We start from the raw sequence: 16,224 nt of genomic DNA, 5'->3' as shown, positions 1-16,224 counted from the left end.
GATGTGAGTAGAGCTGGGCTATTTGAGTGCTATTTGGCTAGCGGAAAGCCTCCTGACCGACAGAGCTGTATCACCTGATGAGCGGTCCTGAGTAGCTCTTCATCTGAGTCAGCACCCCCGCAGATATCGTCTATTTATCGTCCTTTCATGAGCGGTTCCACAGCGAGAGGATAGTTCGATCCTTCATCCTCAACGAGCTGATGAAGAACACGCATTGAGAGGAACGGAGCTGACCTAGTGCCATATGTGACCGTGGTGAGTTGATAGGTGGCGATATCTCCGTTTGAGTCGGTCCAGAGTATTTGTTGGAGTGGCCAATCTTCCGGATGTACCTGAATTTGACGAAACATCTTGGTTATGTCCGTCATGAAAATGAGCCGTTTCCGCCGAGAAAAGAGAAGTACATCCGAGATATCCTTCTGCAACTTCTCACCCGTGTGCATAATCTCGTTCAACGATTGTCCTGAGCTGGTCTTGTTGGAGCCGTTGAAAACAACTCTGAGCTTCGTTGTCTCACTGCTCGCCCTGAGAACTCCGTGATGAGGGAAGAAATATTCCGGAGGAGCGTCAGCCCGAGAAGAACACGGACGGCCCGAAACCCTCAACCCTCCTGAAGCCGAGGCCTCATGTGCTAAGGTCATTTCGGTGCCCGTGCCCCCCCATTGAGCTGGCGCTGATGAGCTGATCTAGCGAGCTGTCCGGAGACTCGACGCATGTGGCCGAGCTCTTCATATTCCCTGAGGAAGTCCGTGTAGAGCTGACGATAAACCTCATCACGTGAGAGTTTCCTGAGCAGACGATGGAGGCAAGCGAGTGCAGACGATCGTGAATCTCCTAGCGAGGAAACTGGAGATTTGAGCGGTATCCGAACAATGTAGCGGCCAGATGCATCTCGTGAGTGGGTCCGTTGAAAGTGTTCTTCACACTGCGCTTCCTCCTCGTTGAGCTGAACCTCTGGTGTCCCAGGGATCTCTTCCTGGATCCAGAATTTGGTGAGCAGTTCGTTGAGATCCTCGTTGGTGACCGTTAGATGAGAAGTTGCTACTTGAGTAGTATCAGGACCTTCCGTTGGTCCGAATACGATCCATCCAAGTCGCGTGAGCTGAGCCGATGGTGAGTTTGGTCCGTTGGTGATGACTTGTGGTAAGATGAGTTGTCCATAGACATCAGCGCCAAGAAGGATGTCAATTGGTGCTGGTGTGAGAAAATCGGGATCAGCGAGCTGGAGTCCTTCCAGATGATCCCATGTGAGCTGACTTGGTGAGAATGTCGGTAATGAGGTTGTGAGCTGGCCGAGAGCATAGGCAGAAACTCTGAGCTGAAAGTGAGAGCAAGTGGACTGTATTGTGAGCCGAACCTTGCCTAATGCCGGCCCAGATGCCGTGTCTCCAATCCCCGATATTCGTAGCTGTGTCTTGAGCCTTAACAGCCCAAGCTGACGAACGAGCTGGTCTGAGATGACGGAGATTTCCGACCCTGGATCGATGAGTAGACGAACCTGATGAGCTGGCTGATCTGGGCGTACCAAAAGCGCAAGGCTGGTAGCCAGAAGGACCCCAGGGCGGAAGTCTGGAGCGGATCCGGAATCTGAGTGGTGACCTGAGCAGGAGACGGCAATCTGAGCTGGTGATCTTCATTCCGACGACGTTGACTGGCCTTGGTCACCAGTCACCACCATGGGGATGTCGTTCTCGTGGGTGTAGGTCACCACCGGAACGGCCTTTTGCTGGGTTGAGTTGGTCTGTTGCCTCTGCTGAGCTGGACGTTGAGGCTGACTCGATGTCTGGTTGTGGAGCATCGAGTGATGGAGGCCCCCGCAATACTTTCCGCAATTCGTTTCCGGGATCGTAAGATTCGCGATGCGTTGAGCTGGCTCCCCTGAGAGACTAGTACGAAGATAATGCATCTTCTTCTTGAGAGTTATTCAGGCTAATGGTCGCCTCAAATGATGCCATAATTGAAAATAAGTGCGCAGCTCAAAAAAAGGAATGAACCGGAAAAACCTAAGTAAGGCGACCCCAAAAGCCAAGCAGTGAGCAGTGAGAAGCGATAAAATTAAGTATCCGGTCGGTTGAGCGGCAACAGTAATAACACCGAAGAGTCTTAATTTAGTAGGTAGCAGAAGTGAGCGATTCCGTTGAGCAGGCGCGCGAATTTATTGAAAAATTCAAAAAAAACTAAAAAGGGTTGGAGAATATAAAGGGAGCGGTAGCCAAAAAAAACAAAGTTGAATGCTCCAAAAAATTCAAAAAAAAGAAAAAATGGCAAAAGTAGCAAGAGGTAATTAAATGCTACTTAGCCGAGTGAGTGATGTTGAGTTGGACCAGTGCAGGAACGCTGCAGTTGAGAAAAAAGTCCAAAGTCCCGGGGATGAGCTGCTCCAAAATTCAAATATTCCCGCGGGCCGGTAATGCAGTTCCCTGATGATTGGAGAGCTGGACTGGTTGAGGTCCACTGCGTGCGCTGAGCCAACGAGCTGGTCCCCGTAGGTTGAGCACCACTGACCGCGTCACTTCCACTTCCGCCAAAACCCAACAAAAAAACCGAAAACCGAAAAATATTCCACCGATCCGGCTCGAAGGACCAAAATGTTTGATGAGATGCCTGGATCGGGGAATTAATTGTGCGGATGGATGAGTTGGAGTCGGATTACGGGGAGTGGGATGAGTAGAACCAAGAAATGAGCGGAACACGTGCACGTGGTCACAAATTCACTGTATTTGTCCAATATTTATAGTTATTTACACTGTCACAATAAATAGAGTCACTAATTGATTGAGTCACTGAGCAACCGTAATAATGAGCGGACCGATAATAATGAGCCGACTAATTCCTTGAATTGATAATAATTGAGCTGACACAATGAGTTAACCCGAGTCACTAGAAAAGAGCAGTACCATAAAAGAAGTGTCTTTAACTAGATCCCGGAAACGAATGAGAGAGAGACACGGGCTTACAGGTGCCACGTGCCCTAATTCGATGGTCACATGACCTAATTTAATATAGATCATATGGTAATAAGGAGCTGTTCAGGACGTGGCGCCTCAGGTGTCCGAATTAACAACCCCCGGTCATCTGAGGTGAGCGCGTCAGGTGTGCGTGAGTGGGGAGAGAATGGATGAGCCTTGCGTGCGTTAGTGTGAGGGACCTGTCAGCTGACAGGATTTCCAACAGGTATTATAAACACGCATGTATGCACGGCCCTGGTGATTATGCACCAAACAATCTCCTGCATACACACCTTTGCAAATTTTTAATCGAGGGACGTAGCCCTCTTCAACATCCTTATTTTTTATTCTAATGAAGAATGCTGACTCACTGCGAGGAGCAATGTATCCAACATTATCTTCAACATAATCGATCTGTTCAAAAGGGTATTTCTTCCCGTTAATTTCCAAATACCGATTCCCATAATCAATTTTCGCCCCCGCGGTTTTAAAGAAGTTAGAACCCAATAATCCCGCGTAAGGAATTTGCATGTCATCGGGTACGACATGAAACAATGCTACTTTTCCCAAAACATCCATATTGATACTGCCGAGAGTAAATACGGGAATTTTTGAAATACCGTGTAATTCTATTATATTAGAGTCATCAATAAAAATATTATCTTCAACGAATTTATTTTTAATTAGATTTGGTGATGCGCCTGAATCAAGCATCAATTTNCGCCTGAATCGAGCATCAATTTAATTTCTTGTTTATTTTTAATATATCCAATTTTTAAAAACGGAATATCCTCGTTATTTTTAAATTGTACTGAAATTACAGGGAGTCGTCGCTCAACTCCGCTTCTTGAACCATTGTTATCGGACGCTGAGTGAATGCATCTTTCCCCGCGCCCCTCGGGAAAGATGACCTCTGGTTTCCCGAATTTTTGGATGCCAAGAATAAACAATTCTCCAAAACATGTCCTGTTCGTTTACAATAACGACAAGTAACATTAGAATTATTTTTGCTCGATCCACCCCTGCATTTATCAGCAGTATGGCCAAGATTATCACACAATTGACACTTATTTTGATTTTTCAGAGGATTTCTATTCAATGAAAAACAAGTTTTCGCAGTATGATTTCTTTTCTTACAAATTTGACAAAATAAGTTACTAGAGTTTTGATTTCCAATACGAATAAAACATGTTTTTGCAGAATGACCCCGTTTATTGCAAACTTGACACTCAGAATCAGAGTGATTGGCATTATTATTATTATTAGGGAAATTTCCACGATGATTTGGAAATTTGTTATCACTTTGATTATTATTTTGATTATTTTTATTTTGATTACCATTCCGAAAATTTTGACGATTAAAATTATTTTTTTCGTTTTGATTAGATTTCATGAATTTTACGGGTTTTTGATTAACGACATTTACATCACTTTTTTTATTCTCTTGATTTCGCGGCCGTTCCCCACGTAATTCACTTTTCGCGAGCAATTTTCGTTCAATTTCAATCGCTTTTTCATAAGCATTAGTCATCGAGGCACAAGCTGGCATACGTTGATCAATATCAGGCTTCAAACCTTGTAAAAAACACTGTTTAATATTTTCATCTACTTTATCTTTTACCGCTTTTAAATGGTCTGCTGAATGCGTTGGATTATTTACTTTAAACAACTCTACAATTTCTTGACCTTTTTTTCTCAATTTATTTGCAAAATTGACAACAGAATCTGAATCTTTTTGAAAAATAGAGCCTAATTCACCTTGCAATTGCCATTCTGTTTTAGTAGAGGTATAGATAGTTTTTAATTCTTTGATCAAATTATCAATGTTATCGAATTTTTTATTATTTAACGAATCTTTTACTGATTGGCTTAGACATTTTCTTTGAACTAATTTTGTTAAATTTTCTTCTGCACCTGCAGGGAGCATATCTTTTGCTTCTTCGACATTTCTAATAAAATCATAAAGATCTCCTGGTTTACCTTCAAATACAGGAATACATGAAATTGCATCCTTCAATGAAATTAATTGGTTTGGGCCTAGATCTGCCATTGTGTAACGATTATTATTATTTCTTACGTTGGGTAAATTATCTACACCGTCTTCAGGATCCGCAGAAATATTTAAATTTAATGATTCATTATCATCCGATAAATTACCGTCTGTTTCTAACGTTTCATTAACCGTATTATCTTTAGATATATTTAGTTTTCGAAACGACGATACTTCCAAAGGATTTATTCCTGAAGTACTTTGATCCGCATCGCTAGAAATATTACTTAAAAGGCTTTGTAAACCAAGTGTCTCTTGTTGAGATTGACTTGTTTCACCAAATCCAGAATCTAATGTTTTATCTGATTTTTTATAAGGTCGGGATGGTTGAAAAAAAACCCGGTAAAATTTTACCACTTCTTAAAGTTATTAATCTATTCAATTCATCCTCAGTCGGTTCTTGCCCCGACATTTGTACTCATTTTTACCAAGTGTTCCTTTCAGATTAAAAAAAAAATTAATGAGAGAATTAAAAAAAAATTGAATTTTGGAAATAATTGTAAAATATTTTTATGAATTGACAGTTTTCCCAATTTGGTGATTGAGAATTTTTTTTTTTAGGACGAGCCCCCAATTTTGTTTCGTCAAGAATGGGTTACTTGACACAACTTTATTAAATTAAAATTCAATATATTGAACCAAAGAAACAAGATTAAATTCAAAGATCGTCTCGAAATTAAGGAATAGAATTCAAGCACAAAACCCATTTACAAAGGTCCCCTTTTACTTCAATTTTCTAAACCCCAAAAGTATTTGGAATCAAAGGTTGGAAAGGTTCACTTGGAGTAAAATGAAAAGAATTTTGAATAACTTTAAAGTGACTCAATAGAGTCTATATTTTAACAAAACAAGTAGAAAAGTATAACTACAACATTCGACTTACATTCACTGCTCTGCTTTCAGTCGTAAAGTATTTTGTATGTGGTTAAAAGTAATGCCGCACTGAATTTAAGACGTTGGATTAAATTCTTTATTTAAATGAATCAAATAATTAAAAATGTCACAAGACTTGGGATTTCAGAAAATAATTTAGTCACGAAAGACTAAAATGGAAATTAAATAGTCATCCAACACTATATGAAAATTAAAGGTCGCGAAAAACCCGAAATATCGCCTTAATAGGTCGATAATAAAATTGGAACTGTGTCCAAAAGAAACTGGAGTATACTAACTCTCAGATATGAGCTACTACTACTACTGTAGCGATGACTACAAAATGCAATCGGAACTGTAACTGTCGTGCTGCTATCGCGCACAAGTCTTTATAGTTTATCTAGGAGGGTGTGTCCTCAGAATGCATAGGGAAATTTCGGGGACCAATTACAAATGACTCTAGCCGAAATTTCCCACTCCAGTGGTTTGAAATCTCCTTGTTTCGAGATCAACTCCATCTCTCTACATGAAGATGTTTTTGGGGTGTAGGCGGTCTTTTCTATTCCCCAACAACCAATGAAAATTGTTTTAGGAATGCCCATATATTCCCTCCACAATTCTCTTTTATCTCTTATTTTCAACTTAGCCTTAACATCTTTGTTATTTAATTTTTTAGAAACAATTTAGATAAATTTCATGAAATGTTATGATAAATTATAATTCATTGAAGAAAAATAGTAATCTAATAGTAATTCAATAATAATTCAATGACATAAAAATATTGTTTAAACTTTAATTATTTTGTGGTTTTCCACGTTGATAATATTTCTTAAACAATTATGATAGTTTAATTAATATCCGAAATGGAAAATTATTCATAAAAGAATCATTCTGTTGTATGATGCATTTTACTATTTTTGTGTCACATGTTCGTCAATGTTTATGTCATTTCCTCCATGTGGGAAACGAAATCGTTACTCTATTTTTATATCAAATATTTGTCGTGGGAGTTACAAAATTTGGACCCACGCTTAGAATTTGTTATCAACAGTTTTCCGGTTCAAGAGTCCAGTGTTTATTGAAATTTACGGTCACACGTGGAAAGTACATGATTAAGGAGACGAGACTAGACTCAAATGTTTACAGTGCATCTGATATTGCACAGCTGATATCTCCTTAATCTAGGAGAAACTCGACGTTGGGAACATTTTTATCGTTCACAAATGTGTGCAGCCGAAATATTCCCAATATCGAGGGGGTCACTTTCCCTCGTCACAGAAGATAATTTGGGTTTCAAAAGTCGCTTCTATCACTGAGATAATTGAATGACGACGTAAGAAAATCAATTAAAATGAATTTTCTGACGGATGTCACAGGTACAAAGATGAACTTGGCGGGTTTTTTCAAAAAAAAATTTTTGTTTTGTTTTTGGGGGTTAGTTTTGACACGAGCATACGACCCTGAAAACTCGCGAGATTTCATGGTTTTTCCCGGGAGATAAACGAAACTTAACACTAATCCTAACAAATAAGTTTTATAATTTTCTTCTCTAAATAAGCACCAGTCTCCAAGATGAATCTCATTACATATCCTAGTGAACGCACCTACTTCATGCTTGGTACTTGAATTTTTTTCTTCTCACTATACTTTTCTAATCCTATTTCTTTGACTCGTTGCAGTCGATCTATGCTCAATTGAGTATGCCCTTTATTAAAAAACTAGCACAGAGAAGACTTTTGTATCACAGATGTTGTGCCTGATTGATGCGTGACGACTGTAAACGGACGTTCAGGGGACAGACTAATCATTTTCTCATTAACATTTTTCAGTTAAAAGGGTTCTCCAACACTGGAAAGGATAGATAAATTTTGTGCTAATTCCATACATTCATCCGTGGAGTCCAAATGACTATGTGTTACATTCAGACCCTCTCCAGACTTCTCCCAGTCAATGTTAACAATCTCGTCAAGTTCTTGATCAAGAGATTCTTTATTTTTTAAGCATTTAACAGAAATTTCCAGACAATCTGAAACCTGTACCTCCATTCCCAAATTTTTAACAGCATTGAAAGCATCTGCTTTAGCGGATTCGATCATTTTTATAATTTTGTGGATGTCTGGGAGCTCAAATTCTCGCTGTACTTGTGACTTCGATCCAGCTAACCGGGGATAATTGAACTGATTAGTAGTTCCATACAAATTTCGGGATGAGACATCCTCTCGTAACTGAATTCTCTTTAATCTGTGGATTGTATCAAGAAGAGAGCAGTTAACAATTGTCGACAAAGTACTACTCATTAATCGTGATCTCACACGTATTTTTGCCCCAATGGGTGTCGGATCTTGGATGCGAATAATCTGTGGTTCGAGTAATGTGCGGAAAACTGGCAAGTGAATCGCAGATCCTGATAAAGCAACAGAAGTATTTCGCTCATTACCCAATCGACATTCAAGCCTCATAGCTTTTAACAGTCGAGGATCACCATCCAAGGAAACACCAAATACCAAAATGCCTTTATTCTTCAACTGCCTTATGATAAACCGCCACCTAGCACGTACATCAGAATAATCGAACTTATTATCACTACCGAATAGCAACAAGTAAAAAGTAGGTGCATTTTCCTGTAAAGGCTGCTATTAAGCTCGCAGCTTTCGCTGACTCGAATGATCTCTCTATTGTACGTGCTGATATGGCAGCAAATTTACCTGGCACAGGCATTCCATCCGTGTCCAAGGGCAAGACAAATCCCACAAATTGATTGGATTGAGGATTGCATTGGATACGACCAGTGATTCACGTCGTGTCCTCACTCAAAAATACTGCCATTAGTAAATTTCTTGAAATAAAAATTTTTTTCAATTCCTTAACCCTAAACACACCCTCAATTATATGACAACCAGTGTCACCCATTACTCGACTGATTGGACTCAATGAAGGGAGTGGTAGATTCGCATGCAAGGTTTCGCCCATTAATCTTCCACCAATAGTAAATAAATACGCACAAAAAAGTTTGAAACCATCGGCATATCTTTGGTTACTTTTACCGTGGCACCGTTGAGTTGCAACTTGTTGCAGATTTTTAAAAAATTGATAATTGTCTCCACTCAGAGATATTTCGTCCGTTTTATCATTTTTTATCTTTTCTAATGAAAGACGTGATAATTTCATTCAGTTTGTTATTTTCGGTTAGAAGTCTTTGTACTTCATCAAAAATAGGAAAATAATTTGTGATTAAGATTTGGTTTCCAGTAACTGACGAATGTAGATTTTTCAGATTTCGAGTCCTCCGAGAATTATCACGCTTTCTCTGTTTCATCAGGATAATTCGTCCGGCAATTGTCCTGATATAATATTCCCCCAAATGCGGATTCTTAACCAAGTTCAGTGACTATCTGAGGGTTGATGAAACCGAAAGATAATCTGGCACGTGAAAGTCCACAAATTTTTCGAATGTTGAGTCGGCCTGTGATGGAATTGATAATTCGCCTGTCGACTCAGGGACTGGCTGCAGCATCCAGTAAATCGAAGGCTCGGCTCCAACTGGAGATTGAGATGTAGATGGTTGATCGGGTAGGCCTGACGACGATTCTACCATGGGACCCTGCGCCTGATCTTGAGTCTCACTCGATGCTAGAACTGGAAAAATTCGAAGGTGGATAAAATGAAAATGATTCTTGATTGACTATAATTTCGTTTAGTTCAATTTCTTCAACAATTAATTCATACGGATGAAAAGTAAAAAATACCTGGGTAGGGAATTTGCCATGTGTTTGATATGTCTCTGGGTTCCTCTGATACAATCTGGGTTGAATCTGAAATGAATAAAAATAAATATTAGGTGTGTTCCTCAATTTTTACAGATTTTTCAGTAAATTCATTTAATATAAAAAAATAGAGAACAACGAACTTAATCTTGGGAATATTGTCCATCGTTTTCTATGACCTTGCGCCATCTCTCAGGTAACATTCGAATGCCGTCGCGAAAGAAACTTGCAGGCTTCGAGGCGATAAAGTCATCGAAGAATTTACGTACATCGTCCAGCGTTTTTAACTGTTTATCCACTAAGGCATGCTGCATGGACCGGAACAAATGATGGTCGGATGGGGCCAAGTCTGGTGAATATGCCGCGTGCGGGAGAACTTCCCATCCCAAGTTCAAGAGGGTCCTCTGAGTCGCGCGAGCAATGTGAGGTCGAGCATTGTCATGTAGCAGTATGACTTGCCGGCTTCCTTGCCTGGTAAATGGCCGTTTCCGATCAAGTTCTTCGCTCAGCTTGTTCAATTATCGGCTGTAGCGTTCCGCAGTCACCGTCTGACCTGTTTCCAGGAGTTCGTAATAAAGCACACCCTTCATGTCCCACCAAATATACAGGAGAATCTTCTTTAAGTGGATATTTTGTTTCGGTGTCGATGTACTGGATTGTCCGGGATCTACCCACGACTTTTTACGTTTGGGATTCTCGTAAAAAAGATTCTTTTCATCACCCGTCACAATTCTCCACAAGAAGTCCTTTTTTTGTTCCCAGGCAAGCAGTGAAAGGCATGTGTTCATACATTGACCTAAGTTGTGTTCGGTCAACACATGTCGGACCCACCTTCCAAGTTTTTGGATTTTTCCCATTTGACGCAAACGCTTAGAAATAGCTGTTGAGTCTTCATCCAGTAGAGCTTGCAATTCCGCATCTGTAAACTTTCGAGGCTGTCCAGGACGCGACTGGTCACTCAGATCGAAATCACCACTTCTAAAACGTTTGTACCAATAATTACACGTTTCATAAGATAAAACGTCAGCACCAAGAACACTACACATTGATTCCTGTGCTTCAGAAGCATTTTTTCCTTATTGGAATTCGTATAAAAAATACAGTGCTGAATATGCTGTTCATTAGTTGCCATCATAAACACTGCTATTCTGAAAGGTTATGTAACTTACATAGACTTGTCGTTCTGTGTTCTGAAACCTTTTGTCCGATCCTTTCAAAACCAAAAAAGACCGCGAATATATTTCTATTTTAAATATAATTTTAAGCTCGAAGAAAAAATATGTAAAAATTAAGTCACAAACCTGAAAAAGAGATAGGAAATTTTTGTTATCATTTTTTTGTAGGCCAAATTGAGCGTTATAAACATGGTTATGAGAACAAAAATTCCTAGCTCTCTTAGATTCCGAGATATTCATCAAAAACTCGCCAAAAGTCAAAATTGATTTAACTCGGTTCACCGCTTCGTTACTAAATGTACTCGATTACTCAAAATCCAAAAGTAAAGGAAAAAACAATTTTCTCTTGACTATTGGACTATTTTTGGCACATATTGTAACAATATTGTACATTGTTAGTATTGCGATTAGAACATGATCTCAAAGAAATATTCTATTGGTGCGAGAGAGAAAGAGAGAGACGTATCTCAAAAACCAACGATTCACCAATTTACATAATAGCGTCCCCATGCAAGCTGTCCAGAATTACATGCTGCGAAACAAGATTTCACCCACAACAGTTACCCCCACTCCAGCATGTTCAGTCTCCTTGCCTCTCCATGTATAGTGTCACTGTATTATTACCATTTTTGCTAGTTTGCACCGTGGACGTTCGAATTTATTATTGGAGTTTTCATATTTTCATCAAATGTTAGTTTATAATATTTTCAAGGAACTAGTCTATTTCTCATTCTCAACGTCGCTGGAGAATATATTTTGTTCTTGGAGCAAAGTAAATCCAAATAACATTGCATATTATCTGGAGTCTTTCGTTGTGTCTAGAATGATGTGTTATGCAACTCGGTTTAGAAGCATCGATGCTGAAAGTTTCTTTCTCTCAGTTTGGAAAAATTATTGAAATTCCCCAAAAACGGGAGAAATTTTTTTTTTTAAACAACCGGCCAAGTGCTTTTTAATCATTCCATTTCTTAAAAAAAAAAATTGTATTGTTTCTCAGACAAAAAAAATTAAAAAATGCCGAATAGCCATTTCAATGGGTTGTTGTGGAAAAATGCCTGAGTACTCATTTATGGACAGTTGTTTCTGGGAAATTGGAAAAAGTGCAGAAATAAGGAAGAGCGCCAAGTTCATGAAGTTGAACTTATCATTAGCTGTGTGAAGTTAGCACCCGACCTTGCTGGATTGCAACGAAAGTTTGGTATTAGGTAAATTTTGAGCAACACGTGATTGTAGTATCATTTTTTTTTGTAGTTGAAAAACAAGCGCCCAATCTATTTTTGAAGGACAGTTAAGAACTATTTTATAGTTACATCTCAATTGACATTGGATTCTTATCTGCAATCGTTTGTTGTTGATTGTGGTTTTAAAAATTTTTCAGTCCGAATTCCAACAAGCGTCCAATCCATTTTTGAAAAACAGTTAGGAACTCTTTTATGGTTGAAGCTTAAGTCATATGTAAGGCCGGAGGCTTCATTTACGAAAACGGCGATTATCAGAAGTTGGCTCCAAATAGGTGATTGAAGTGAGCGACAAGTAGGATTGGGAAGAAATTGAAACATTGATGTTGGAATTCGCCATACTTCATTGATTGGAGGGTTATTTTGTTGACAGAGTGAGGAAAGGCGTTTGAACGTGAATTGGGTATTTTGAAGAGGGTCAATGAGAAATCTCGGAAATTTCTTAAGGGTAACTTACCAGGGGAGCTATCGGGTTCTTTCAAAAGGTGATTAATGGAGGCCATGGTCGCAGGAAGATATTGGGGGTCAGTTCCCAGCACAGCCCTCAGGGTCTTTTAAGGGAGGGGGGAGTGGTCAATGGAGGGTATGGACGAGGGGAGATCTCGGGAGGTTTTTGGGGGGTATCTTTATAGTGGAGCTCTCGGGGTATTTTTGAGGGGGAAGGAGAGGGGGGTATGGTCAAGGGAAGATCGTGGAGGTTCTTTGGGGATAACTCGGCAAGGCAGTTGTCCGGGTCTTTAGAGGGGGTGGTGTGGGGGGCGTGGGGTCATCGGAGGGTGTGGTCAAGGAGAGATCTTAGAGGTTTCTTGGGGATAACTTCCTAGGGCATCTCTCAGGATCTTTCTAGGGGGAGTGGGGGTCAGTGGTGGGCATGGTCAAGGGGAGATATCGAGGTTTTTTGGGGGTCACTCTCCAGGGCAGCTCTCCGGGTCATTTCAGGGGGTGGCGAGTCAATGGAGAAGATGGTCGTGGGGAGATCTCGGGGGGGTTTTTGAAGGGTATCTTTCCGCATGAGCTCTCAGGGTCATTCCAGGGGGGGAGGTCGATGGGGATAAGGACAAGGGGAGATCTCAGGGTTTTATTGAGGGTAACTCTCCAGGAGAGTTCTAGGGCAGCTCCCAGGATCTTTCTAGGGAGGGGGGTCAATGGGGGATATGGTCAAGAGGAATTTTGAGGGTCTTTCGAGGGGGTATTGATGAAAGGTATACTCGAGTGGAGATCTCGGAAGTTTTTTGGAGTTGACTTTCCAGGGGAGCTCTGAGGGTATTTCTGGAGTGGATTAATGAAGGGGATCGTCAAGGGCAGATCTGGGGTGATTTTGAAGATCACTTTTGGGGATAACTCTCTGGATCTTTCTAGGATTTGCCAAGGAGTGTATGATGAAGGGGACTTCCCGAGGGGTTCGTTGAGGTTACTTCCAGGGGTCAATAGGGGTGTGGTCAAGAGGAGATCTCGAAAGTATGGTTGGAACGAAATTCCGGAGAATTCTGGGGAACATTTCTCAAAGTAGGTTTGAGGGAATTACTAGGGGGATTTTTCTGGGGTGATCGCCGAGATTTTCACGGAACATTTTTCAGAGGAGGTTCTAGGGTATTTTCAGAAAAAATGGCTAAGAGGAGATTCCTGGGGTTCTTAGACGATATTTGACATTTGAAACATACAATCGAAAGGGTGATTAGAAAAGTAATTCGGGATTGTGACCCAAGTTCTTCATCAACCCATGAACTGCAAATCTTTTTTTTTTTGTAAATATCTCAAAAAAATTCCGAGATCTCCCCTTGACCATGCCCCTCATGAACATGCCCGCCCCTCGGAAAATCCTGATAGCTTCTCTGTAAAGATACTCCCAAAGAACCCCCGAGATCTCCCCTTGACCATACCTCTCATTAATCCCCTCACTAATACCTCCCATTAATCGCCCCCCTAGAAAAATCATGAGAACTCCCTTGAAAAGATACTCCCAGAAAACCCCCGAGATCCCACTTGACCACAGCCTACATTGTCCTCCCCACTTAAAACACCCTCAGAGCTGCCCTGGAATGTTACCCTTGACCAGGCCCCCCATTGACCCCCCCCCTCTTAACCCATTGAACAATGTAAGTCACGTATCGGTGTGAGGAGAGTAGGGAGCACCTCAACGTATCAGTGCGCCATAAGAAATGCTCAGCTGCGCACGCATACTACCACCAAATTCCGAAGAGTGGGATACTGTGAGGTTGTTCAATGGGTTAAAGAAACCTGAGAGCTGCCCTGGAAAGTTATCCCCAAAAAACCTCCCCCCCTGGAAAGACCCTGACAGCTCATGCGAAAAGATATGCTCCAAAAACCCCCCGAGATCTCCATACGATCATCCCCTAGATTGACTCGCCACCCCCTTAAATGACCCGTAGAGCTGCCCTGAAGAGTGACCCTCAAAAAACCTCGATATCTCCCCTTGACCATACACACCACTGACCCCCACCCGCTCTAGAAAGATCCTGAGAGATGCACTGGGAACTTATCCCCAAGAAACCACCAAGATCTCTCCTTGACCATATCCTCCATTGACCCCCCCCCCGCCCCCTCTAAAGATCCGGAGAACTGCGCTGGCGAGTTATCCCCAAAGAACCTCCACGATCTCCCTTTGACCATACCCCCCATTAACCCCCCCCCCTCCTTCCCCCTTAGAAATACCCCGAGAGCTCCACTATAGAGATACCCTCCAAAAACCTCCCGAGATCTCCCCTCGTCCATACCCTCCATTGAGCCACCCCCCTCCCTTAAAAGACCCTGAGGGCTGTCCTGGGAACTGACCCCCAAGATCTCCCCTCGACCTTGGCCTCCATTAATCCCCTTTTGAAAGAACCCGATAGCTCTCCTGGTAAGTTAACCCTAAGAAATCACCGAGATCTCTCATTGACCCTCTTCAAAATACCCAATTCACGTTCAAACGCTTTTCCTCACTCCGTCAACAAAATAACCCTCCAATCAATGAATTATAACAAATTCCAACATCAATGTTTCTTCCCAGCCCTACTTGTCGCTCACTTCAATCACCTATTTGGAGCCTACTTCTGATAATAGCCGTTTTCGTAAATGAAGTCTCCGGCCTTAGTCATATGGGATTCTTATCTGCAATCGTTTGTAGTTGATTGTAGTTTTGGAATTCTTCCAATTGGAATACAAATAAGCGTTCAATGAATTTTTGGAGTCCAACTAGGAAATGATTGATAGCTATAGCCAAAGTAATATCCGATTCCTGTCTATAATCGTTTGCAGTTGTATCTAGTATTCGCGGATTTTCAATTCAATGCAAAAGAAAAACGAATAGATTTTTTTGAAATGGTATCGGAAAATTATTCGATGTCATCCAAAAATCAATTACAATAATTTCTGAATAATAAAAAAAAAATTACAATCATTTGTAGTTGTTTATAGTATTTGAAACTTTTCATTTCAATAGAAAAACGAACGGAATAGTTTTTATGAAATTGTATCGAAAAATCATTTTTCTTCAAGGGCCTGAAAAAGATCAGGGGGACTATTCTCGATGCGTACGTTTTACGTTCGCTCACTGTTAGTCGTATACGAGTGCCACCGTATGCGACTATCGGCGTGTGGCTGAAATAAAGCGTAGACTTTAGAAGTCGTATACGATGCGTATAGCGCCGGTATTCACTCCAAAACTAGTCATAATTCGAATGTGTTAAAAACATCGTCTTGTTTCATCCCAAGTTTAAAGAACAGAGTCCTAAGAGTAAAAATTCATGCAATACAAAAGGACGTAGAACCAAAAAGTTATCGCAATGGATTATGCACCTTATCTAATTTATCATTTTAATGATGAGATATTAGATGTCGCAGCATATGAAGCGGGTTATGAACGTCATTTTCAAGAGCCATATGGTCCTTTCGAGCTTTGTGATCATCATTTTGTGGAAATTTTCCGTCTAAAAAAAGGGATGGTCGATGATTTGTTAACAATTGTATCGGATCGTACACCACCCCCTGTAAGGCGATATGCATTGGATCCTACTACTAAGGTATTTTTTATTTCTTTTAATTGTCAAAGTTAAAGATATAAGTAATCTCACTGCAATTGTGGATTTTATGACAATTGAGGGTACTAGCGTCTCTTAGATTTATCAGTTCTGGAAGTTATCAAATGAACATTGCGCGAAATTGTTACATTTGCAT

The 16,224-nt window shown here is 40.7% G+C and overlaps 1 protein-coding gene across 1 annotated transcript; it reads right to left on the bottom strand.

Annotated features, from left to right (window-relative positions):
- Nucleotides 1-637: 637 nt before the first annotated feature.
- Nucleotides 638-1,906, bottom strand: LOC107040963. Its single transcript, XM_015261301.1, has 2 exons — nucleotides 1,666-1,906; nucleotides 638-1,599 (listed from the first exon to the last, which is right to left on the bottom strand). Exons 1-2 carry the CDS (start codon nucleotides 1,904-1,906, stop codon nucleotides 638-640), a joined length of 1,203 nt encoding a protein of 400 aa, XP_015116787.1.
- Nucleotides 1,907-16,224: the final 14,318 nt, after the last annotated feature.

The sequence above is a fragment of the Diachasma alloeum genome, unplaced genomic scaffold (genome assembly GCF_001412515.2).
Source record: "Diachasma alloeum isolate Michigan unplaced genomic scaffold, Dall2.0 Dall_scaffold_00350, whole genome shotgun sequence".
In the NCBI taxonomy this organism is placed as follows: Eukaryota; Metazoa; Arthropoda; class Insecta; order Hymenoptera; family Braconidae; genus Diachasma; species Diachasma alloeum.
This window is presented reverse-complemented; position numbering and strand designations above follow the sequence as displayed.

Excerpts from the sequence above, each read along its gene's own strand:
- LOC107040963 (XM_015261301.1), bottom strand. The coding sequence starts at position 1,906 with ATGCATTATCTTCGTACTAGTCTCTCAGGGGAGCCAGCTCAACGCATC. Across the intron at positions 1,600-1,665 it reads CATCCCCATGGTGGTGACTG|GTCACCACTCAGATTCCGGA; the intron begins GTGACCAAGGCC and ends TCTCCTGCTCAG.